Consider the following 24,427-nt stretch of genomic DNA (forward strand, 5'->3'; position numbering starts at 1 on the left):
TCTTTCCCCTTTAATGTATGCAAGTAGGTCTGATCTGTTAGCAAGTCCTAGTAATAAACACGGGTTTTGATTCGCTGGAGTATCTTAGCCTCTGTTCTTGAATACTCCTGTACTATTTATATGGAACGGATTGTCGTTTTGTTTTTTGTTTTCCAAAACCCAGTGGTTTTAGGAATCTGACCATACATCACTATGTCTTCCAGGGTAGTCGGGGCAAAGGTTTTAATACATATTATCTTATTATCAATTACGATCCTTTTGCTTCATATTTTAGAGTGCTTTTTATTTTTTGAAACTAAATGCGAGGTTAGGTTTATTTATGTCTGGGGGTAGGGTTATATTATCTACTTAATTTCAGATCAGTGGAGCAGACATTACAAAATATCCATTAATGTAAAGCGACAATAGTCTGATAGGGCCGAGACGCAGCATGCTAGATGCTGGGGTTAGGGAGAAAAAATAGGACAAGACTCCTGTTCCCAAGCCACCAGTGTCGACAGCTGGAAGACCGGTTGTTCTAAGTGTGTGTGCCCCACGCACCTGCACTCAGTCCCGGGTTAAGCCAACCAGTTGAGCTTCCCACCCAAGCTGCACCGCTTGGGCCCCTGTGGAGTTGCCCTCGCTGCTCTCCCCTGTGGGTGGCGCGCTGGCTGCGTGGAGGGAGCTGCAGCTTACCGTACCTGCCCAAGGAGGTGTGGTGAGTTTCACACTTTCTCCTGCAGACCCGTGGGAGAAAACTCCGGGCTCATGTCAGAGCGCTGTCATCTCCTGAGCATTGGGCTTGGCTTTTACTACTCTGACAGTAACGGATCAGGTTTCTTGCTTCTAGTTGGCTGGTAAACCTGGTGCTAAGTTTCTGGCCTGCCGGTTGCAAATTTGTACGGTACTGCTGACCGTGTTTTGATATTACCCTTATTTCTTAAGCCTTCACTCTTGCTTTTCCTTTTTTTTTTTTTTAAATCAACTCCTGATTTTTACTCTATCATCGTATACATTTTTCTTTCCTTGTAATCCACCTCCAAACTGACTTAGAACAAAGTGAGGTCTAAACAAGTGCTGAAATTCTAAGTTCTTGCCCTCAAGGGACTGACAGTTTGGGACTAGTGCAGAAAAACAAGCTGTCCCAGCACAGTATAAGTGCTATAGGAGTCATAGGCAAGTAATACTGTGAGAACTCTGTGGTGTGTGATGGTGGTCAAGGAAAGCTTCTTGGTGGAGGTGACCCTGGAGCTGTGATCTAAGGGAGGGAAGGGAATTCTAGACAATGGGACTATATGCAATACAGAGCCCTGAACCAGATGATGCGTTGGGGGAGATGCAAGTTGTTTTGTGGTCCTGGAGTATAGGGGTGTGTATATGATGCCAGGAACATAGGCCTGAAAGAGAGGCAGATCAGCAGGGCTTGTATACAAGGCAAGGAACTGCAACTCCACCTTGACAGCTCTGGGAACTGTTTTAAGCAAATTAGATCAGGTTGTTATTTAGAAAGGTCACTCTGTGAGAGTGTGAAGAATAGGTTGGAGGGGCCAGGGGCTGCTGAGAGTAATACAGAAGACAGTCTGCACCATAGCAGTATAATGAGATTGGAGACAGAGGGACCGATGGATACTGTCCTGAAGGTGTAGGATGTCAGGTGGGTGTCAGTGGCAAAGGAGAAGGGTGATTCTTCCACTCCTGGTGGGACAGGCCTTACAGGAAGCAGGATCATGACAAAATACCTACTCAGTTTTAGACAGGTTGAGTTTGATGGGCTCAGGGGGGCAGGCAAGTTAATACACCTGGCTGCCAGCTGGACTGAAGTCACTCAACCAATAAGCAAAAGAATTTGGACAGAAACTCAAGTTCTCTAACACCAAATAATTAACGTGTATATTTTACAGACCTTGTAGACCGTGCTTTTATCTGTATATGTTTGGAGGACATGTTAAAAACTGTGTGCACATTCCAGCAGAGGGCAGTATTCACCTAAAGTGAAAACATTCAGTTAGCTTTTGTTCATTCATAAGCCTGCAGGTGACTCAGCTGGAAGAACAAAACATTTTGAGTGTAAGAGCTTGGTTGTTTGTTTTTTTTTCCCTTTAACCCCCAAAGCAAACTTTCCCTTTGAGATCTCACAGAAGATTCTTAATAGATAATGTTCTGCCTCCTGGGGCAGTGGGTAGAAAGGGAACTTTTAAGTGTGTATCTGTAGCTGCCATTGATTAAAAGATTATAATACCTTTAGCTTGGAAATTTACTTTGTCTCTGGTGGTGTGATAAATGGTTTTATTATTGTCTCTGAACCAATTATGTTTCCATAATTTCATGATGGTAATTGTCCTCCCAGAATGATGGGATGTTATTCCAAATGAATTATATGGCCAAAAGGTCACCTCATTTTCACTGCGTTCAGATGAATAAGCTGATTATGAGTATGTATTGATCCACCAACTGACTCCCTTTTGTCCCTTGCCGGCTTTGTCGTTATTTGATCTCCTACTCTTGGAGTTCCTAAAGAGCATTGTACTGAACACCAACCTTGGAAGATGCTCTGAAAAATAAGTATTCTTTGTCCAAATAAGTAGAAAATGCTATATATGAAACCCCCCGGTTGGAAACTGAGAATACGTTTAACGTTTTGTAGGTTCTAGTTAAGTCTTGCAGTCAAGAAGCCTGTGTTTCTTGTTTAACCTCACAGTTCTCTAACTTGATCATGGGAGAATCCCTTTTTCTTAGCTCTCAGTGTCTCATGAAAATGGTCTGTGGAAGGTGCTTTGGAAATGTTGCTCTTCCTCATCTCCCCTGATCCTGCCCTTTCTTTTAAGCTTATGTCCTCCTTTTTCACAATCATGTGGGTTCTCTCCATCTATTAGTACATAATGCTCACACTGGGAGGGAGCTAGGGAGGCATTTTTAAAACTACTCATGGTCATCTTGAGTACTGAGATCACCCATGCCTTGCCACACAGCCCACTGTACCTTTTTTTTTTTTTTTTTTTTTTTTTTTTTGCGGTACGCGGGCCTCTCACTGTTGTGGCCTCTCCCGTTGCGGAGCACAGGCTCCGGACGCTCAGGTTCAGCGGCCATGGCTCACGGGCCCAGCCGCTCCGCGGCATGTGGGATCCCCCCAGACCGGGGCCCCCCGCTGTACTTTTTGATGTTTTTCAGGAGGCTGCTGCCTGCCTAGAGTCTATGGGGCCATAAGACAGGCAACCATTGCAATACTGTTGACCACTCACTGTGTGAATCCATTTTCTTTCATTATTTTGGAGTTTTTAAAAAACCCTGTGTAATTTGCTGTCTCGACTTTTATATGACGAGTCCTTTACTGTGTTCACTTCTCCCCATGACTTATCTTCCACGTTCTCATTCAACGAGGACATAAGGAGTAGGGATTGGAACACGAGTGCCAGTCGCAAAGGGAGAGGGCACAATCATCTCCTTCAGGGCTGGGCAGCAGCTCCCAGTGGGCTCAGAGGGGCTTCCTCCTCCCCATCCTGTGCGAGAGGCCATGGGTCCAAACGCAAGACCCGCTCTAGGCAGGCGGACGTGAGCCCTACAGGCCCGTTGACTTACCCATTCAGTAAGTCTTTTCTGAGCACCCACTCTCTGCCAGGTACTGTTCTCAGCACTGGTGATGAAGCAGTAACCAAAAAGGCAAAGAGAAAAAAGCCCTCATCTCATGGAGTTTCCTTCCATTGAATTTCACTCACGCCTTTGTGGAGTGACGAACACTGCTCGAAGCGCTGGGGACGCAGCTGGGAACCGAGCCAAGTTTGCACACTCAGGGAGCACACGTCCCAGTGGCCATGGAGAGAGGGACATTTCTGGGAGTCAGGAATCAATTCTCCCCATTTTGTGCACAAGGAGGTGGCAGCAGAGAGAGGTCACATAACTTGTGTGAGGTGACACAGCTTGCCCAGGCAGTCCGAACTCAGGTGGGTAAATGGTTGCCCACCACACTGTAGATACCCCCCACCCTTCTCTAACAGGCTGTTTTCCTACTTAGTCTTCGGGCTGCTGCTCTAGAGTTCTCTCCAGCGTTTGTGTGATGGAAAAGTGCAAAATTGGAATCATTGCCTTGAAACGAGCTCTCCTCCATGTGACCGACCTGTCTCCTAAAGCCCTTACGATGGGAGACTGTGACCCACATGCAGGGACAGGTCTTGATGACACATCAGCAACAAGCAGACTCTGCTAAAAACCTCAGCTCTGCCATGAACTGGCTTCTGAACAGGATGCAAGTTACTCAGCTGTGTTTCCTTTTGTGGAAAATGGTGGAGTGGGAGTGTCATTTCATACTTCCTTCAAAATAAGGTTTAAATGAGAAAATACAGGTGGGGCACCTTGATCAGTATCTGACTGTGGACGCTTAGCCAACACTGTCTTGTGATGAGTGCAAGTTATAGCACGTGGCTAGAGCGGACTTAGTGGTGATCATGTGTGTGCTGGGATATCAGGGCACAGCTCTTCACCTCGTGGTGACCAGGTGAGCAGATTTGCTGCTTGAACATTCCTTAGACGGGGGTACAGCTCTTCTCTGTGTGCTCTACGTGAGTGAAATGGGAAGAGGGAGTTGTGTGGTGGATTCTCCTTTTTTAAAAAATTTTTATTGGTGTCTAGTTGATTTACAATGTTGTGTTAGTTTCAGGTGTACAGCAAAGTGAATCGGTTTTATATATCTATATATCTCCACTCTTTTTTAGATTCTTTTCCCATATATGCCATTACAGAGTATTGAGTAGAGTTCCCTGTGCCATTCAGTAGGTTCTTATTAGTTATCCATTTTATATATAGTAGAGTGTATATGTCCATCTCAATCTCCCAGTTTATCCCTCTCCCCTTTCCCTCTGGTAGCCATAAGTTTGTTTTCTACATCTGTAACTCTATCTCTCTTTTGTAGATAAGTTCATTGGTACCCTTTTTTTAGATTCCACATATGAGTGATATCATATGATGGATTCTCCTTATTTGAATATCTCCTGTGAGATATTATTGGGAAAACCAAGAAGTCTTTTATCCATGCAGAATTTCCTTTCCAAGATTTTTCGTTTTGAATACTGTGGCCCAATGTCTTTTTAGAACTGTTGAATACGGTTCCAATGTCTTATCAAGATGCAGGTCCTTTAACCAGGGTGGCTGAGGTGTTGGGGATTTAGGACAGCAATTAAGGAGGCTGTTCTGCAGGGGTGATTACTCAGCTGGATACACAGCTCTTATCTTAGCCTCATTGTGGAATATCCATCCAAGGGCTTGGTCAGTGTTGCTGCCTAGAAGCTAGGTACCTGGGCATTTGCAAGACAGTTACACTCCATACCCGTAGAATGTACTTCCTAGTCCCAGGAAGTCACCTGTGCTGCTTTCATTTGACAGAGAGGCTCAGTCTTCTCTCTGTTTCTTTTAGAGACTGACTTTGCCAGTCCATGTTCTCCTCCTGCCTACAGAAGACAATGAGTTTCGTCCTTAAAACGCCAAAATAAGATCTCAAGCTGATATGATGCTCATTTTGTATATTGTTATAATAATATTAGTATTTTCATATAAAGAAAAATTCTCCACCTTGCCTCCCCCAGTTCATCACAGAATTAAAGAATCCTAGTTTGAGCTGGAAAGAATCTCAGATTCCTCAGAATTCACCTAGATGCAAGGGATTCTGCTCCCATCTGCTATGGCTACTTTGCTCCAGCTGGGTCCGATCAGCAGGTTAGGAGGAAGGACAAGCATTTACTAAGCATATCAACTGAGGAGTCTAATACAGTTGAAATAAACTTATAAGTTGAAGGTATATTTAAGGAGTTTTTCCCCCTGAATTGAAATAGACTCTAAGTGTGAAATCTTAGGGACACAAAAGTATTCCAAAGAGAAAATTGAATCTTGTTTATATTGTTGAAAGATGACTTTGCCTCATTTTATTCAAGCAGTTGAGTAAATTAGGAAAATTCTGTCCTGACCTCAGTTTGAAGTATAATGATTTAGAGCTTCTGCTTAGTTGATAGTTGCCACCAAATTTTGGGGCTGAGGATGATATCTTTTATTTTACTCCATGACTTAATGTTTGACTGTTTGAGATCTTATGGGGATGGGGGGTGGGGAGGGTGGGAGAGAGTGCACACTCTAGATGTAAAAAATCTATATTATAAAAGCATATTAAACATAGAGTTACCATATGACCTAGTGAGGACACTCCTAGATATATACTCAAGAGAAATAAAAACATAGATCTCCTTAAACTTACACACAAATGCTCAAAGCAGCATTATTCATAACTGCCCCAAATGGAAACAATCCAAAAAGTCCATCAGCTGAGGAATGGATATACAAAATGTGATCTATCCATACAACGGAGTAGTATTTGGCAATAAAAAGGAATGAGATACGGACACATTATAACACAAATGGACCTTGACAACATGCCCTGTGAAAGAAGCCAGTTACAAAAGACCACATATTGTATAATTCCATTTATGTGAAGTATCCAAAATGGGATCCATTAAGACAGAAAGTAGATTAGTGGTTGCTGAGGGCTGGGGTGGGAGCGGTGGTGGTCGGGGAGAAATGGGTATGGGGTTTCTTGTTGGGGTGATGAAAATGTTCTAAAACTGGTTGTGGTGATGATTGCACAGCTCTGAGTATATTAAAAATCATTGAATTGTATACTTTAAAAAGATGAATAGTATGGTATTGAATTATACCTCAAAGCTGTTATATATATGTATACATACATACATATATATACATGTATATACATGCATATATGTGTATACATACATATATATACAAATACAAATATACAAATGCAAATATATATGTGTATATGTGTGAAGGGAATATACTAAACCATTAATGGTGGATTTATGGATTTTTTTTCCTCAGTCCCTTTCAAGTTTTCTGAATTACTTTTGTGACTCAAAAAAGTGTCACGAATAATTTGAATTAAAAAAAACCACTACGTATTTCAAAAAAGATGTCTTAATTTTTTTCTGAAAGAATTCAGAGTAGAAATGTAAAAATTATATTGTAAAAGAGCACGTTTTGAGTTGCTTGAGGTCTTCTCTCTCCTTGGCATCCTCTCCCTGACTGCTGGTCCTGGAGGCCCGGATCACTGGGGGCCCGGTTGAGCTTGTTAAATTATATGGAATGTTGGGACTCGTGGACTAACAGGGCTCGTGTTGATATTTCTATTGATAAGTGCCTCATTGTTTCTCCCAGTCCATATTTATACTGGGAATGCCAACAGCTATCAGTTGGCATTAGTAAAGGTGGGATTAGTACTCCCACCTTTAGAAGAAAAAAAAAAGAGAGTAATTGAGATACTGAAACAGAAGATCAGAGTGTTATAATAGCCTGTGAATTGAGAGCGGTAGATGGTTTTTCAAATTTTTTCCCTTTGCCATTTTAATTCTCTAGCAGTTGTGAATCAGACATGCACACTAGGGTAAAATATTAAGGTGACTCGTGAAGTGAAGTCCTTAGTGAAACTCCAATGCGTAACTAGAGAGGAAAGGGTGACTTTTGGGCTTGCAGAGCTGAAGGGGTGGGAGGAAGCCAGGGGAAAAACATTCATCTGTCTCATCCAGCTGACAGTTCAGAAGCTGTGATGAAATAGCACCGGTATTGGAATATTTGAATTAGTAATTTAATAAAGTAAACAACTTTCCCTTTCTTGTCCCTAATGATCTGTTGCATCTCATTGGTTATTTTGGGCCATCAGATCTACATGGAGGAGAGAAACATTTATTCAGCATCTGTAATATGCTAGGCACCCTGCTTGGCCCTGGAGATACAGGTGTTGGGCTTAAATTGATTTGGACCCAGCCTTCCCAGAGCTAATAGTCTATTGGGAGAAGAGGATTCATTCAAAGACTGTGAACTACCCCTATGAGTCCCTTTGGGCATTTGTGGGGCAGACAGAGCAAGCTGAGAGCATGACCCGTGTTTTCCTTTGTGCTTTTGATGCTGCCCTGCATGTCTAACCCAGTTGGGGACTTGATCGTGGAGAGCTGAACCTGAGGGTCAGGGTGAAGCAGCAGTAGTTGTCTGGCTGGCTCTGATCGAGATCCTTTTTGCCTCCTTCCTGGGGGAGGAGTCAGATGACACAGCAAATTGTAGCTGAAGAATACTGAGCACCCTGTATTTTCCATGTAAGCTTTCTCTTTGCTTAAGTCCAGCCTCCATGGTCCCATTTCTCCAAAGGAGACTGTATGACTTGTGCCCAGAGTTGAGCTCTATTAGGCTAATCTGTTTCCTAACAAGACACTGGTATTGATCTTATGCTGTTTGCTAGTGCAGTGTCCCTGGTGAACATGAATATTAGAGATTATTTCTTGATCCATTATAGTATGGCAATAAAAAACATGTTTATGATGTTTGGCAAATCTGATTTAGGAGGTGGAGGTCCTTCCTTCTGGGTAGGCCTTGAAAGGGAGATTAATAGGTCTTTAAAACAGAATAGCTTGGGGTTACTGATATCATTATCTGCTGAAGGTTGCTATAGCAATGAGTGGTTTGATTGCACTGTGCAGTTGGTGGTGCAGTGGGTGAGTGTAAAAGGATCCTCGTCATTTAGCAGAAACTCTCCTGGAGCAATTTAATTAAACTCTGGTGGAAGGAGTGCCAAATTCTTTAAAAGCTCTAAGATATAGTTCTGTATCATCCTAGATTAATTAAAGATACATGATTATCCTGTCACAAATTTTTTTTTAATTTATTTTTTAAATTTTTTTGGCTGCATTGGGTCTTCGTTGCTGTGCGCAGGCTTTCTCCAGTTGCGGTGAGCGGGGGCTACTCTTAGTTGCGGTGCACAGGCTTCTCACTGTGATAGCTTCTCTTGTTGCGGAGCACGGGCTCTAGGCACACGGGCTTCAGTAGTTGTGGCTCGTGGACTCTAGAGCTCAGGCTCAATAGTTGTGGCGCACGGGCTTAGTTGCTCCGCAGCATGTGGGATCTTCCCGGACCAGGGCTCGAACCTGTGTCCCCTACATTGGCAGGCAGATTCTTAACCACTGCGTTGCCAGGGAAGTCCGACAAATATTTTTAATGATTTTGAGATAGTTTTATAACCTTGAGAGTTGTTTTAAAAATGATTATACGTTTTATAAAGATGTCTATTTTAACATAGTTTGTAGTATTTGTTTGAATATTGAACAAAATTGCATTAGACTGTAAGGAAAATGTAGGCTGGCAGCGTATGAAGACTAGCCTTTTGAGAGGGGTAGGGAGCTGGAATCTGAACATACCACTGGAGGGGACTCTGAACATATTACTGGGTGAACACATCCTTTGTTGTTACAGGTGGATCACCTGACTTCTTCATCAGCAGTCTTGAATAAAATGTGTATTATTCTTCTGCATCAGTGTTGTAGGTACAGAATTCTTTAGAAATGCAGAATTGTTATCATTTAAAAGCATATGGTCTGCTATGTCTCTAAAGGAATATCCAGTGACGGGCAGTAAAAATGTGTGTGACTCTCTTGCTGTCTCTGCAGATGTGTCTGTTGAAACTTTAGTTCTAGTTACCCTCCTTCACCCAATTTTTAGGATTTGGGTATATGTATTTTAAAACAGAAGACCTGCTGTGCTCCCATATGGTAAACACTATAGTAGGTGCTTCACATCAGTTTTCTGCATCTGTGCAGTAGAACGAAAACTTTCTCTTAATATAGTGTTTTGGACTTCGGTGCTTAAACAGCAGGCTTTTGAAGGGTGAAGGTGTCTCATTTTGACATTCCCATCGCGGGCCCTCTTGCTCTGCAGATGGTACTCTGCTGCCACCTGGAGGCCTTTTGTGGGGTGTGCATGTAAAGGTAGGTGGGGTTGCTGAGGAGCACAGGCTGCCCAGGCTGGGTGTCAGCTACAGCCTTGTCCTTACTCCCTGTAGAGGTCAGCTGACATGACCACATGAAATTGAGGCTATTACCCTTTCATTTTTCATCATAGAAGCTAATATGCATTATGAATTCAAGAGCAATATACTGTTGTGGAGGGCAGATATCTTACTAACTTGCTTGATATAAAGCAAATTCAAAGTTATTGTTATGCAGATTAAAAAAAAAACATCATGACTTTGTGTCTGTTGGCTTCTCTGCTCCATCCTTACCTTGTTAAGATTCATCGTGGAAAGCCACCTAAACGAAAACCTTATACTTTTTCTAAGCAGAAACATGGATGGAAACTGGCATTGTTGCCAGGCAGTAAGAAGGGCTTGAATAAATCCACTTGGAGGTTTGAGGCCTCACGTGACTGAAATTAACAGGAGTGGCAAAGTGTGGGAGGGAATGCCTAGTTAATGGACCTGGTGGGGAAACTAAGGGGCTCCCCAGAACTGGCATCCAGCTGGGCCTGGGGGGCAGGGAAGCTGAGGGGTCGAGAAGAGGGCCTGGGCCCACAGTGTTGTATATTAATACAAATTCAGGGTGAAGATTTCCATCCAGCTGCCCTTGTTAGGAGCGCCCAACACTTCTGTTTTCCTTAGGCCCAAACCTACTTTGGGTGGTTATTTCAATAACGGTGGCTCTTGTTTACGGGCAACTGAGTATTTGGGAAGAAAACCAATCAATCAAGACACAGAGAAAAAGCACACCTTAAGCGGACCTTCTGTTCATCCCGGAACATCATGACCACTGATGCTTCCAGGAAAGCCTCTATTCAGAGCGAAGGCCGCCAGTGTGCATGGGGCTGGTTAGTGCAGAGCCTGGCACTGTCTGAGGTCCCAGCCCAAGGGCTGTGCTGATGTTCTTGACATTAAACAATGGGCAAGGGAAAACCAAACCTCATCTAGAATGAATTAGGCTCTTTTGAAACATGAAATCGGTGGCACTTGAGGAAGGAGACGTGAGATTTCCTCAGGTGGGTACGAGTCACGTCCTTAGAATCTGTGCTGTTTTGAAGAGGCTTCGGTCAGTGCACAGCCTTCCTTCTGAATCAGGGGCATTTGTTTATTTAACAATCATTGTCTTCCCCAGGATTTCCTGTGAGAGCTCCTGGACTTGTTTACATCTTGGTCCACACAAATAATACCAGAGCGTGGGCTGTCAGGTTATCAGATACTCTGCTCTTCGGAGAGTTGATTTTTAAGAAGCCTAATCTAAAACCTAGCTCCACACAGACGGCTCTGAGCAACTCATTTGCATTTGTCATCTAGTTTCTTTTTTTATTTCCCTTTTTATTCTTCTTCCTTTTTTTTTTTAATGGAAATTCCTATCAGCAGATCCTGATAAGAATTATTCCTTTTGCAGAGATTAAGAATTCAGTGTCCAGCAGATCATCGCCTGGAGAGGAGAATGTAAAGGTAATGATTCCCTGCCCATTTTCATCTTTGTGCTTCTCTCCAGAGTCGAAGTAGAAGTGAAGACCTAGCAGTAATAAACATAGGATAAAAAACCCAAAGCAAAAAAACCCCTCAGGGATATGTCCCAGGGCACATTCAGAATAACTTGAAATTGCTTCCTTTATCGAATTTTAGATCTCTGCTCTTAATGAGCAAACCTAGCTGTCTTTCTGGGTCGTAGTTGTATATGCAAGATGACTGTATACCTTTTCCAAAAATTTGTACTTGAAGATGATATCTACAGATGTTTGCCAACAATGCCATTGCAGGAATGAACTTGGGAGATGTTCTCTGAATATAAAATAACCTATCGATAGCTTTTAGGCATGCATCAGCTTGGGACAGATTCTTCCCTTATTTCTAGCTCTTAATATTACGTACAAGACTAGTTTTCTGTTTATGTGTGGTGACACATGTAACGTGTCTTTACTGATGTTTTCTTAGGTTGTTTTTTCATTTGCAAAAATAAACATTACTGTTATCAAGTAAGTAACTTGTAAAAAAGCCACCTGACTTTATCTTTTCCAGCGTGTGAAAAGCCCAGTGGTTCAACTGAATGAACATGAAGACCAGGACAGTCTATATTTGGGTATGTTCCAAAATATTGCTCCCCCCAGCATGCATATGGGGGTATCACAGACCCAGGTATGCAGGCGACAAGAAGAAAATCTACTTAGAAATAAAATCTTCCTTCCTGGGGGCCTTGTCTATTTCTTGAAACCCACCCAGGTAAATTTTTTTTGCAGCATCAGTTATAATACTATGACTTCAGGCATTCAATCTCCATTTACACTCTAAAAAACAAAACAAAACAAAGAAAGCAATCCAAGCTTTTCTAGACAGTTTTACTCTGAGTCAGATGTTGGCTCGGGGCTTGTCATATGTTACCTTGTTATTCCTATGAGGTTGGCACTACCAGCTTCCGTTTCAGGTGATGGCGACTGAGCCCACTGGTAGAGGGTAAATGGGGCAGTTGAGACTCATAACTTCATCCTGCCTGGCCTCAGAATCCCCAAGTTTACCGCTATCCTATTTTTTTTTTTTTTTTTTTGGTGGTACGTGGGCCTCACTGTTGTGGCCTCTCCCGTTGCGGAGCACAGGCTCCGGACGCGCAGGCTCAGTGGCCATGGCTCACGGGCCCAGCCGCTCCGCGGCATGTGGGATCTTCCCGGACCAGGGCACGAACCCGTGTCCCCTGCATCGGTAGGCGGACTCTCAACCACTGCGCCACCAGGGAAGCCCTACCGCTATCCTATTTTGATACCCAGTAGGGGGGGCCCTTGGAGCTGAGCCTGTGTGATCTTATCCCCTGGCCTCAGGAAAAGACCAGATGCTTATCTTGGGTCATGGATCTGATGTGGGTGTCCCTTCAAAGGAACCAGGAGCTCCCTTGGCAAGGGGAAAGTATTTCTCCCCTTGGCCCTGGGAATTCTTGTCTGCTCACAAGCATTGTAATTCACCACTCCCCAAGGGGCACCTCCCCAAATCTCCTCCTCGGGCATTTTCTAATTCTTCAGGGCTAATCAGGGCTCCAGACTTAACCTTTGAGTTAGAGCCTGCTGAAGCTCTTGGGGGTTTGAGGACATACACAGGCTGGGCTATCAGCAGATGCCTTGTCCGGGCACTTGGATGGTCTGGGGCTGATAAGGGGGAAGCAGGTAATCCAGAGATTGCCCAGTTGGTTTCTTCCGGCTCAGTGAAGCTGCAGCAGCTCACACACCTGGAAGGTGCCTGGGCAGAGCAGTCTTGGGAGTGGCAGGGGTGTGGTGGTGGCTATGGCAGTGACCAAGTGCTTGGGCTGATGTGAAATCAAGGAAAAGCAAGACAGCTCCCTGGGTGAACTTAGTAGCGAAGGTGGGTGGCCTGCGGAGCCTGGTGGTGCAGGGGGCTCCCTGGGGAGTGCAGGCATGCAACAGAGCAGTTACAAGAATAAAGCAGGGTGAGGAGGAAGCACCCTCAGCATCGGCTGGCTGTGCTGTTTGTAGTTTGGCCACAAGCCAGAGGTGCTTTCTGGCTCTCCTTGTGTGAGGTGCTACTGAAATTGGAATAGAAACTAGATCATACCGGGCTTTGTGCACACCTTGAATATTTCTGCTATAGAAGGTAAGAGTAATGATTTACTTCCAGAAGAGGGGAAGAGGAAGGAGAAATGAAAGCAAACGTGCCCACGTGGGTGAGTGTCGCGGGCTGTTGAAGCCCAGAGCTCGACTGCCGCTCACGCATGCAGGATGTCTCATCTCCAGATTGCATCATGCTCCCAGGAATGTTCGCTTTGAAGAATGTTTACCGAGACAGGTTGCTGGTGGGGGAGGAGTGCTGGCTGTTAAAAGTATTAGATAGCAGGATTATTTTCATGTTAGACTTCAAAAATTCACTCCGTTCTCAAACCGGTATCCTTGCTGGGTAGGAAGGCACATGTTACGGACATTGCAGTAGCCTGACCTGATCGGGGTGTTTTGTCAGTAATGTCGTGTCTGAGGAGGGACGTGATAAAGAATTTGAGAGAGACGAGCGTGTATGACATTAATCCGGTGATTTATGAGAAGGTCTATGAATGGTTATCCCTTGTGCGAACATTGGCTTTGTTGTTCATTTAAACTTGGTGGATTAGAAAAGGTCACCTGATTTTATGCAAAGAACATAATAGAATTAGGTGGTAAGCTGGTGTCTGGAACCGGAAATGGCTTTTCCCCGTGGCCGCTTCTAAACTGTTCTACTTTATATGTGCTTATATTCTGCTTGGTCTCTAAGGAAGTGCTGATAAACGTGGCATTGAGGTATATGTCTTTGCTGATTTGTGTTATTCAAAATGGTGTGACATGAGTTTAGTGCGATCTCATAAACGACATCAGCGCCGTTCCAGTGGAACTTTCTGTGATGACGGGCATGTTCTGTATCCGCGCTATTCAGATATAGCCAGGTAGCCACATATGTCTATATAGCATGGGACGTATGACCAGTGTGACTGAGGAACTGCCTTTGAACTTTATTTTTGACACTGGACAGGGAAGCACCAGCGTAAGCTCCCTTTGTATTGCTGTCGTTGGCCCATGAGCATCAGGAACCAGCTCACCATTAGTTTATATGCTGAAAATGACTACTGATTGGAAGAATAAAGTCTCCAGTGGGTAACAGCTGGTAACCTCATCCAAGCTGGCGCCCCCGAACCACCACAGTAGTGCGTAGTGATAGTAAGATTACATTTATGGTGAGTCCAGAAGTGAGGGCCCCGCTCTCTGTGGATAACTGTGAGGGCTTGGCCTTTTGCTCAAAGGGGAGGGTATGAGTTGAGCGCTGGGGTCCGATTCTGTCGCTGCCACAGTGAAGAGTGAGACTCCTCAGCGTGCAGTGCCTTCACATTCTGGTCAGGTAGGGTGCGGGGAGAGGGCAAAGCATCTGGAGAAAAGGGTAGAAGAGAAGGTAAATGAAATGGGTCAATATGGAAATTAAAAGGAAGGAAGGGTCCATTTGGCTCAAGGATATGGGGCTAAATATGATTAAGGAATAGAAGCGCAACAGTGGGCAGCTGTGACTGTTGTACCAGGGAGAAGTGATGCGGACATCTCGCGGGAAACGTGGACAACCTCTGGGAAATACAGTGGAGAGGGTGAGCTTTGGCTGCCCCGTTGGAATACCAGCTGCAAACAAAGGTGCATAAGCCATCACTGGATTGGCAAAGCCGGAAACGTCTTGCACACTCTTCTTTTGAAAGGTTGAATCTGAAAAAATAAAGCCGTGTGCCTGATTAGAAATTCAGATTTCCAGTTAAAAGTTAAGTGTGTGCCTGAGGACTGTGAAACAAGAGTGCCAGTGTCTCAGGTGGGTTACAGAAGCCCTTGGAGGGTGACACTCCTGCTCCCTCAGCAAGTGATATTCAAGTGTGAGTGAGGTTGTACGGGACAGCCCAGATTTAGTGACACTCACATTGAAACTGACTTTCCTGCAGTCATTTATCAGCCGCTGCCTGCACTGGACTGAAGATGACTTGAACTTTACTGGCTCAAGCTGTGTATTGTATGACCATTTGGATGGAAAAATGAAGGACTGGTAAAACCGACGTGTTATGACAAGAGCTCGGAGCACGTTTAACTTTCCCCGTGGGAGAAGGTGGGAGGGAGGTAGAGACCCTGGGGGCAGTGGTGGTGGAATCGGCTGGCATCCTCCTCCTGCCTGTGAAGTCTCGGTACCGTGAAGTGCTGGGCCGGAAGTGGTGCCGTATCTGCTCTTTGGCTGGCGGAGAGAGAGCTTGATGCAAGTGCCGGAGGTTCTAAGCGTCATATTGTTACGCTTAGAAAAAATAAATTAGTTTTGTCTTTTGTAATTACAGAAGTAATAAATGCTCACAGTAGAAAAATTAGAAATTTTAGAATAGAAAAACAGCCCTATCATTCTGCCACCCCCAAAGCAGCTACTATTGAATTTTGGTGTGTTTATGTGATCATAGTTGTGATCGTGTAAACAATAGAATTCTATGTCCTGATTTATTCACGTAACATTATATGCCATAAGTAAGCTTCATTTTAGAAGGTAGCTTAAAATGATGCTGTACATTTTTCTATGATTACTTTTGTATGAAGAAGGGAAAATGTCATAGATTCTTGCCACAAGTGTTTATCGACCAGGAAAACAAAACAAAACCCTCCTTTTTATAATATGTATTGTTGATTTTACAGAGTGGCCCAATTGTCAGTACATGCTGAGGCGCGAATCCCAGTTATTGGTTAATGCCCTGGGTCACTTCCTTGCTGTTACTCTTCATTACTTATATGTAATATGCGAAAACCTCTTAGTGGGTGTTGAGGCTGGGAAGGTGGGCACTAGGGAGACAGATGAACCAAAGCTGGATGTGAAAGGAAACCTGACTTGATACCAGAAAAACTCATCCAGACGAGTCGGGAAGAGAAGGAAGCAGAAACAGAAACAAACAGTGTTTCAGGGTGCTCAACCCAGCTGACACAGACAAGACAGAGAAACAGAGACCCCGCATAGGAAGCTTAGGAAAACATCACCAAAGGGAAACTGGAAGATAATGATTGGGAGATCCAAAGAACAGTCCCTCAGAACAGAATGCTAGGGGCAGCAGGAACTCCTTATCCAAGATCTGCTTTTGTGGGTGTGTCTGGGAGAGTCCAGGCCCATGGCTTTAGGTGGTGAGCTGGGTGGAGACGGTGCAGTCAACAGTGCTAGTCTGGCAAACCACCAATAAGTAGGACTAATTAGGTTAGTCTTTTCTTCTTATACTAACTTAAAGTTTGGAAATGGAATTGATGCTACTAAGCTATAAAACCTTATAAAAGAGCAATTTTAAGTTGCTTGGAAACATCTTGAAACTTTATTTGCAGAAGCAAGGTCCAAAATGTGGAATCTTAAGATCTAGGACCCATGTCACTGGAAGCTGGTCCTCCTTCGGCTGTGATTATTTCGTAACTCATGTGTATCTATATTGAGATCTCAGAACTGTTGCATGAAACATGAAAGAAAAGAAAAAAGGGAGAGGGAGTAACCTTAGCAGAGCTCTTAGCCTTCTGAAAAGTAAGTTTTCAAGCCTAATTTCTGGCAGGTCTCTCTTTATGCCCCGGGCTACAAAAGTTTTGGGTAGATTTTCTTCTTTTCTCTTCTGTTTTTGGGGTCATCTTTCCACCACAAACCAAAGCTTACCAGTGTTTCGGTTTTGAAATAAAGGGGCTGGGGCTGGAGAAATATCCCAAGAAGATCACTCGGAATGCACAGTTATTTGTAAAAGTTCTGATTCAGATTTTATTCCTTTCCTTCACTTCAATGAAAATTTCTTATTGCAGTTGTTGAGGTTTTAAAAATTGGTTTTGGTAGAAGAAATTGCCAACTTACTGGAATTCTGCTGAGTGGTGTAAGCTGAGTTTGGTTCTCTTATCACGAGCGTTCCGCCTTTTCTATTTGTGGTTTCATTCTCTGGATAAAATTCTCCTTGTGGAATGCGAATAAAGCATTTTTCTTTAAATTAGACAATTGGAATATTTATTGACAGACTTTTATCCCGTAAGTTAAAAAAGAACTTAGGGGTTTTCAGGTTAATATAATACTACAGACAAGGAAATGTGAAGGAACTAAAGTCTTATTGTAGGTGTAATGTCTTCATGTTATCGTCTTTTCTTATAATTTTTTATGTTTTTTTTTTTTTTTTTAAACAAGTCCCAAGGCTAGGAAGCTGTCTGGTCTAATGATAGGTCTAATGTTCTGCCTAGTTTTTGATCACAAATAATGTGTTTAAAAACAAAATAAAAGTGAGTTAAGATTAGGAGTCGCTAATTAATCTAAGTACTCTGTTATCTGAACTCTGCCTGCCCGTTGGAATTACCTTGGAGCTTTAACAAACAATCCTGAAGCCCTGGTCCCACCCCCACAGAAGTCTGACCTAATTGGCCTGAAGTGCAGCCTGTGTTGCAGGAGTTGTAGAAGCTTCCCAGGTGATTCTCAGGTACAGCCAAGGTTGAGAACCATGACATGGCTCCTTAAGGGAGCGCTGCTCTGCTGAAATCACTCTGACCTCCTGGGTTTTCAGTGTTTTGGGAATTGGAGCATTGTGGTTCTACTTTTATCTCAGTTGGTTACAAAAGCAATTCATGGAAGCCCATTTGTATTAGGTTTGCAGACTTTTAATGATGATCCCCGTCAACATCATGGTAGATCCGTGGGAAAGGTAAAAAACAAAAAAAATTCATTGAAAGTTTCCTAAAGACTTGAACCTAAATGAGATGATTAAACCTTTAAAGGTTATTTTTAAACATTAAGAAGGAATCAAGTGATTGTAGTTTGCGGTCACATTCATTTATTGGACTGAAGAGGTGCACAGTTCGGGATGAAGGGAGTGGACGGTTGTTTACACCAATGTCATAGGGCGTTACAAGGAGGCCTGATGTTTGACAGTAGTACCAACCTAGCTGTCGTGTATTCTAAATCACCTTTTTCTTTCATGTCACAAACCAACTTAATTTCTGAAATGTAATCTAGGAGGGGGAAAAAAATGACAGTTCTTTCTCTGAACTCTAAATGTTTCATTCTCCAAAACAGGATCCTCAACTCCAAACAAACCAGCTTAGTGAATAATTCCAGAGCTTCTGTCCCTAAAGGTTCTGTTTTGATTAAATCAAATCATTATAAATTTCAAACAAGTATAAAATCTTAAGGAAACTACAACTACCTTATAAAACATGAAACAAATGAAAAATATGAAATACATCCTGGAAATAGTATTTGTAAATGCTTTTTGTGGAAAGTTAAATTTCCACTTAAGGATTTTGTCCCCTTTTCTTTTGTTGAAACACTTGGGAATACCTGTGTGTGCAGACGGTTAATGAAAGAATTGCCCGCACAGGGGAATCCTTAGGTTTCGGGCTTGATTGCAGTGTCGGTGTGTTTAGGCTTGCTGAGTACCCAGTGGTTAATCCCTTGGAAGGGACTTTAGGGCAATTAAGATTCTGGTTAGCTTTCATTACCAGGCAGTACGAGCTCTATCAATTTATTGGGACAATTTGCTGTAACTTTTAGAGTGCCTAATTTGGAAGACATTTTTATGAAACATGGCCTCTTACTTCAGTCATGGGCAAGAAATCCAACAGAACTTATTCTTCTTATTCAATATGAGATTCTTCGGAAGAACACGTGTAAAGCATAGGAAAGAAGTGATGCAATCATATGCTGAATACGAGAGCCTGGGGTAAATAGTCTTTTGTTTCTTCATAACATTTAAAATAACAAACAAAAAACAGAATCAAGAGTGAAGTTAAAGGTGTCCAGAATATTGAAGCAAACTTTGAGGAAGCGAGCTGGGCTTCATCCAGATTCTTGAAATTTATCTACCATTAGGTTTCTGCTGATCTAACTGAAGTAGACTTACCTACCCCCCAAGTGTCCAATGGGGGCTCCTCATTAGGGTTAACTCTTAGGAACATATTAACCCCAAAGTGACACTATTTGTTTCTGAGAAATTACAATTATTTTTAGCATATAATCTTTCAATGTCTAATTAGTTCCCTCAGAGCTACATGGGAACTTCACTTCAGAACTTAAGCAAAGGGAAATAGAGTTTTATGCATGACTTGAATTCTGTGTATCTGAATAAGCAATGCACACTTTCTTTGAGCATGAATTCCACAAATATTTAATGAACATAGAGTCTGTACATTTTGTCCCCATCCTTTAACACATTTTCACACTTTATTTTGTAGAACAGTTTTAGATTTACAGAAAAGTTGCAAAGATGGTACAGAGAGTTCCCATACACCCAGTCCCCTAGACTCCCCTAGTTTCCCTTATTATTAACATCATATATTATTATGGTATATTTGTTAAAATTAATGAACCAGTTTTGATACATTATTATTGACTAAAGTCCATCCTTTATTTAGATTTCCTTGGTTTTTATCTAGTTTCCTTCTTCTGTCCCAGGATACCATATTACATTCAGCTGTGTTTCCTTAGGCTCCCCTTGGCTGTGAGAGTTTCTCAGACTTATTTTTGATGATCTTGACATTTTTGAGGAATACTGGTCATGTATTCCATAGAATGTCCCTTCATTGGTAATTTTGGGGTGTTTTCTCTATCATTAAACTGAGGTTATGGGTTTGGGGAGGAAGACCACAGAGGCTAAGCGCCATTTCCATCACATTATATCAATAGCATATAATATCGGCATGACTTGTCAGTGTTGATGATGACCTTGATTACCTGGTAGAGCTAGCATTTGTCAGGTTTCTCCACTGTAAAGTTACTCTTCCCCACTCCTCTTCCCATATCGTGTTCTTTGAAAGAAAGTCATGATGTGCAGCCCACACTTTAGGAATGAGGAGTTATCTGTATGCTTCCCTGTGGGCAAAGTGTCTAAAACTATTTGGAATTCTTCTCCATGGGAGACTTTTATCCCTCTCACTTATTTATTCAGTCATTTATGTCAGTATAAATTCATGGATATTTATTTTACACTTTGGGTAGTCATCTAGTACTACTTTATTCAGAGTGTTCTAGCTTTGGTGATGAGGGACTCTTTCAGTTGGCTTCTGTGTCCTTTCTACATATTCCTGTCATTGTGGGGTTTTATCTTAGGGTGGTGAATATTCTTTACGATACTGTAATGGTAGATACATGACACTGCATTTGTCAAAGCCCATAGAACTTTATGGCACAGAGAGGAAACTTCAGTGTGTGCAAATAAAAAATTAAGAGGTTGGAGGATCCTGTGATGGAATGCAAAATGTAACAAAACAACCTAATTGTACTAAAAACTTTGGAAACAACCTCACTGTAGAGGATGGGAGCAGGGTGCAGACCTCAGTAACTTTGGAAATGAGTAGAGTCTGTAAGAATAAAAGCAAAAGAAACTGTACATAAGCATGTCTTCTAGGTGAGAAAGTTGTTTCCCATAGGGGTACAGGTTAACATTTCTGATACCACTATTAATATATACTGGAAATAAGTAAGTCAATGGATGATGGAGAGTAGGTGTCAGGTTTTTCACTATTGGAGTGGGAGTTTACAGAGAAGCAAGGGGAGGAGGCCAGAATGATCCATGTGCTAATGAATGAGCGATGTGGACATCACTATGTACTCATGATTAGTTAAAATAGATACACATGGTTGCGTATGGAACTATTTGTAGGTACGTGTATATACCTAGGTTAGGACACACATATTTCATCGCTGTGTCAGTTGAGAGGGCCTAGAAGCAGCAATACTCCAGTAGCATATACAAGATGAGCCCACCCTTTAAAAAAACCCCAAACAAACAGGATTATCCATCACATTTTGTGTGAATTTCAGCTTCAGAACTGTAGGCTTGATAACACTTATATTAAAACGATTTAAATTCTTTGCTCTTTTAACTTATTTACATGTGAATGGCCGTAAAAGTCTATAGAACAATAGGTTGAACTTTGATGTTAAAATTGATTTAAAAAAAAGTTTGTGAATAAGTCCATATCATGTAAGAAACTTTTTCCGAAGGTTTGGAAAAATTAAAATTGGAACATTATCAGAAAAAACTTCAAATGTAATCATAGATGTTGCTTCCCTAGGTGCCTCAGCTCTTCCTACTATGAAGAATTTTTTTTCTCCTCAGGCTGTAACAAGATACTTTCCTCCCCCTCCATCCTTTCTCTGTCCAGACTTATGGCCCATAACCTTGCTTCTTCCACCTCCAGGGACCCTTACATTTACTATCCACAGCTGCCTCTTCAGGACAAATTCAAAATTCTTCATAATGTATCATTCAGAAAAACTTAGTGAATTTGTCCTAATTCTTTCCTTTCAGGTTATGCCCAGGAACTTCAGTGTTTAAGACAAAAAGAGGTCCACCAAGGATCTTTATTTCCTTGAGGGAATCAGCTAAGTAGAACCTGTATCTGTAGCAATACTAAATGCTGGTGGAGGCTTTGACAACATAATTCTTTAATATGTTACTTTGGTCAGAAAATCTATTATTTTCCTATTCTGAAGTGTTTTTGAGAATTTTTTTCTCTTTTTGTATTACATGTGGGTATATGATAATACAGGTAATTTCATTTGTTGGACTTCTAGGTTGTGTCTGGGTTTTTTCCCCCTTAGATAATAGGATGACATAATGGGGCATATCAGAACTTTCGGAGGGGCATGCAGAGTTTTTGTTCAAATAAATCAAGGTAATTAAGGTAGATAAGAATTAAAAATGTTCTTATTTTTAAAGTAAGGTAGTATTATGAATGGTGGCACCCTGGGTTTCTAATTTATGACCACCATTGTACCATGCTCCTACTTCATGTCTATTTTATGTGAATTCAACTTTATAGGCTCTATTAAAAAAATACAACAGGGAGGGGAGATAGGGAGAAAAAGAATAATTTGAACCTCAGGTGGTTCTGCACTCAGTGAGTGTAACAGCCCTGAGTGAGCATGAGGCTGGACGTGAATGTGCGCTTCCCTCCCTGGGGCTCACAGTGAGTGTATCTTACGCGTGGATGTGAGCTGTGCTTTTAAGACCTTTGTTTTCTGTAAAACATGGCCTCTCAGTGAAAGCCAACCATTTTTTTTTTTTTTTTTGCGGTACACAGGCCACTCACTGTTGTGGCCTCTCCCGTTGCGGAGCACAGACTCCGGACGCACAGGCTCAGCGGCCATGGCTCACGGGCCCAGCCGCTCCACAGCATGTGGGATCTTCCCAGACCGGGGCACAAACCCACGTCCCCTGCATTGGCAGGCGGACTCTCAGCCACTGCGCCACCAGGGAAGCCCAAGCCAACCATTTCTTGTGGTGCCCGACCGAGGTAACGATGTTCTCCAGCAAAGAACTGTTTCTGTTGAACTTAGAGTGATGACATGGTGCCTTCTAAGAGGTTTTTGAGGAAGACTTTGATCATCTCTGACTTTCACCTAATGCTGGAACTTGAACTACATGAAATTGTCACTGTTTAGGCTGAAATTATCCAGGATAGGCTTGTCCTTGCATCATGGGTCCTGCTGCCTTTTGTCTGTATTTTTTTTGATTATTATTATTATTTTCCCCAAGAATCATGTTTAACAGTGTTAAAAACTGTAGTCTCTGGTGGTCAAACAATGGAGCAGAAAAGCAAAACAAATCCTCCTCTTTCTGTCTCAGTATGATTTCCTTGGAACTTCTTTTCATTTTGCCGTGTCTCTGTTTTGAAAATCAAGCTATTACTCTTGAGATAAAGATAAGAATCTTTCAGTGTCTATAATATAGGAGAGAAATATAATGAAAGGGAAACTTTATTTACAGTTAACATTTAAACTAAAACTTAGTGAAAACGTATGTTCTTTACTGTTATAATCTCATTTGATCCCTACAACTCTTTGAAGTATAGATATCCCATTTTATAGGAAACAACTGAGGATCAGAAGGTATGAGTGACTTGGTGAGGACCACTAAGTAAATAAGTGACAGAGTCCAGATATATAGATCTTCCTTGACTTATGATGGGGTCGTGCCCCAATAAAACCATCATAAGTTGAAAATATCATAAGTGAAAAATGTATTTAATAAATCTAACCTGCGGAACGTCCTGGCTTAGCCTAGCATATTTTAAATGCTCAGAACACATCCGTTAGCCTACAATTGGGCATCATCATCTAACACAAAGCATATTTTATAATAAAGTGTTGAATATCTCGTAATTTATTGAATACAGTCATGAAACTGAAAAACAGAATGATTGTATGGGTACAGACTGGCTGTAAGCATAGAGGGTGTTTACCCTCCTGATCGTGTGGCTGACTGGGATCTGTACTCGCTGACACTGCTCGGCCTCATGACAGAGTGTCATAGGGCATATCGCCAGTCTGGGAAAAGATCAAAATTCAGAATTCCAAGTCCGGTTTCTACTGAATGCGTGTTGCTTCTGCACCATCGGTAAAGTCGAAAAATCCTAAGTTGAACCATCATAAGCCGGCGACCATCTATATATGGCTCCAAAATCCCGTACTTTTTCTTTTCAGCTTGAGTCTCCTTAAAAATATGAATGTAAAACACAGTTTTTGTCCTCAAGGAATTTTGGATCCCATTGGAGGATAAGAAAACTGTACAAATACTGTAATTTAACTTGAAATATAAATACTCTTCTAGGGAGGTTCAGTTTTATCATTGTTGAGAGGTAGGTGACAGCATGTGTCCTGGATAATTGAGACTTTATGGAGGTTATTTTCTAAGTAAAGGATTTTCTAATTAGAGCGGGCACAGTAAGGCTGATGAAATCATTTACATTCTTATGTTGTCATGGTTGTATGATATCTGGTGAGAAAGTGGCCTTGGGGATATATCATTGAATTCTGCCAACTGCAATTGCAATCAGCCCGTCAGAGAAAGCAAAGAAATTAAGCCGTTGAATATGAATGAGATGTAAATAACATCTTGAATTAATTTAAATGCAATCACATTGACCCAATGCTGGGACAAACTCAATTACTGTAGAAAACAAGGAGGATAAATGACCCATATTCAGGAGAAATTCTTTGGTAAGAAAACGAGTTGGCCTAAAAAAAGACTGTCAACGCAATATTTGATACTCCACTTTTTATGTTAACTGTGCACACTGCTGGTCAGTAAACTCAATTTATTCTTTAAACCATGTCAATAAATAATAAAGCAAGTGAGATTGGAAA

General features: G+C 42.1%; 1 protein-coding gene across 6 annotated transcripts in view; it reads left to right on the top strand.

The window, feature by feature from the left end:
* Positions 1-24,427, top strand: part of ARHGEF28 (Rho guanine nucleotide exchange factor 28) — a 309,493-nt gene that overhangs the window by 150,709 nt on the left and 134,357 nt on the right. For all 6 annotated transcript variants that reach the window (XM_079917337.1, XM_079917335.1, XM_079917334.1 and 3 more), the window contains 2 exons: positions 11,214-11,266; positions 11,834-11,894. In XM_079917337.1, coding sequence (XP_079773463.1) covers positions 11,214-11,266; positions 11,834-11,894 — 114 coding nt within the window. The remainder of the gene's footprint in view (positions 1-11,213; positions 11,267-11,833; positions 11,895-24,427) is intronic.

Source organism: Stenella coeruleoalba (genome assembly GCF_951394435.1).
Source record: "Stenella coeruleoalba genome assembly, chromosome: 3".
NCBI classification, from domain to species: domain Eukaryota; kingdom Metazoa; phylum Chordata; class Mammalia; order Artiodactyla; family Delphinidae; genus Stenella; species Stenella coeruleoalba.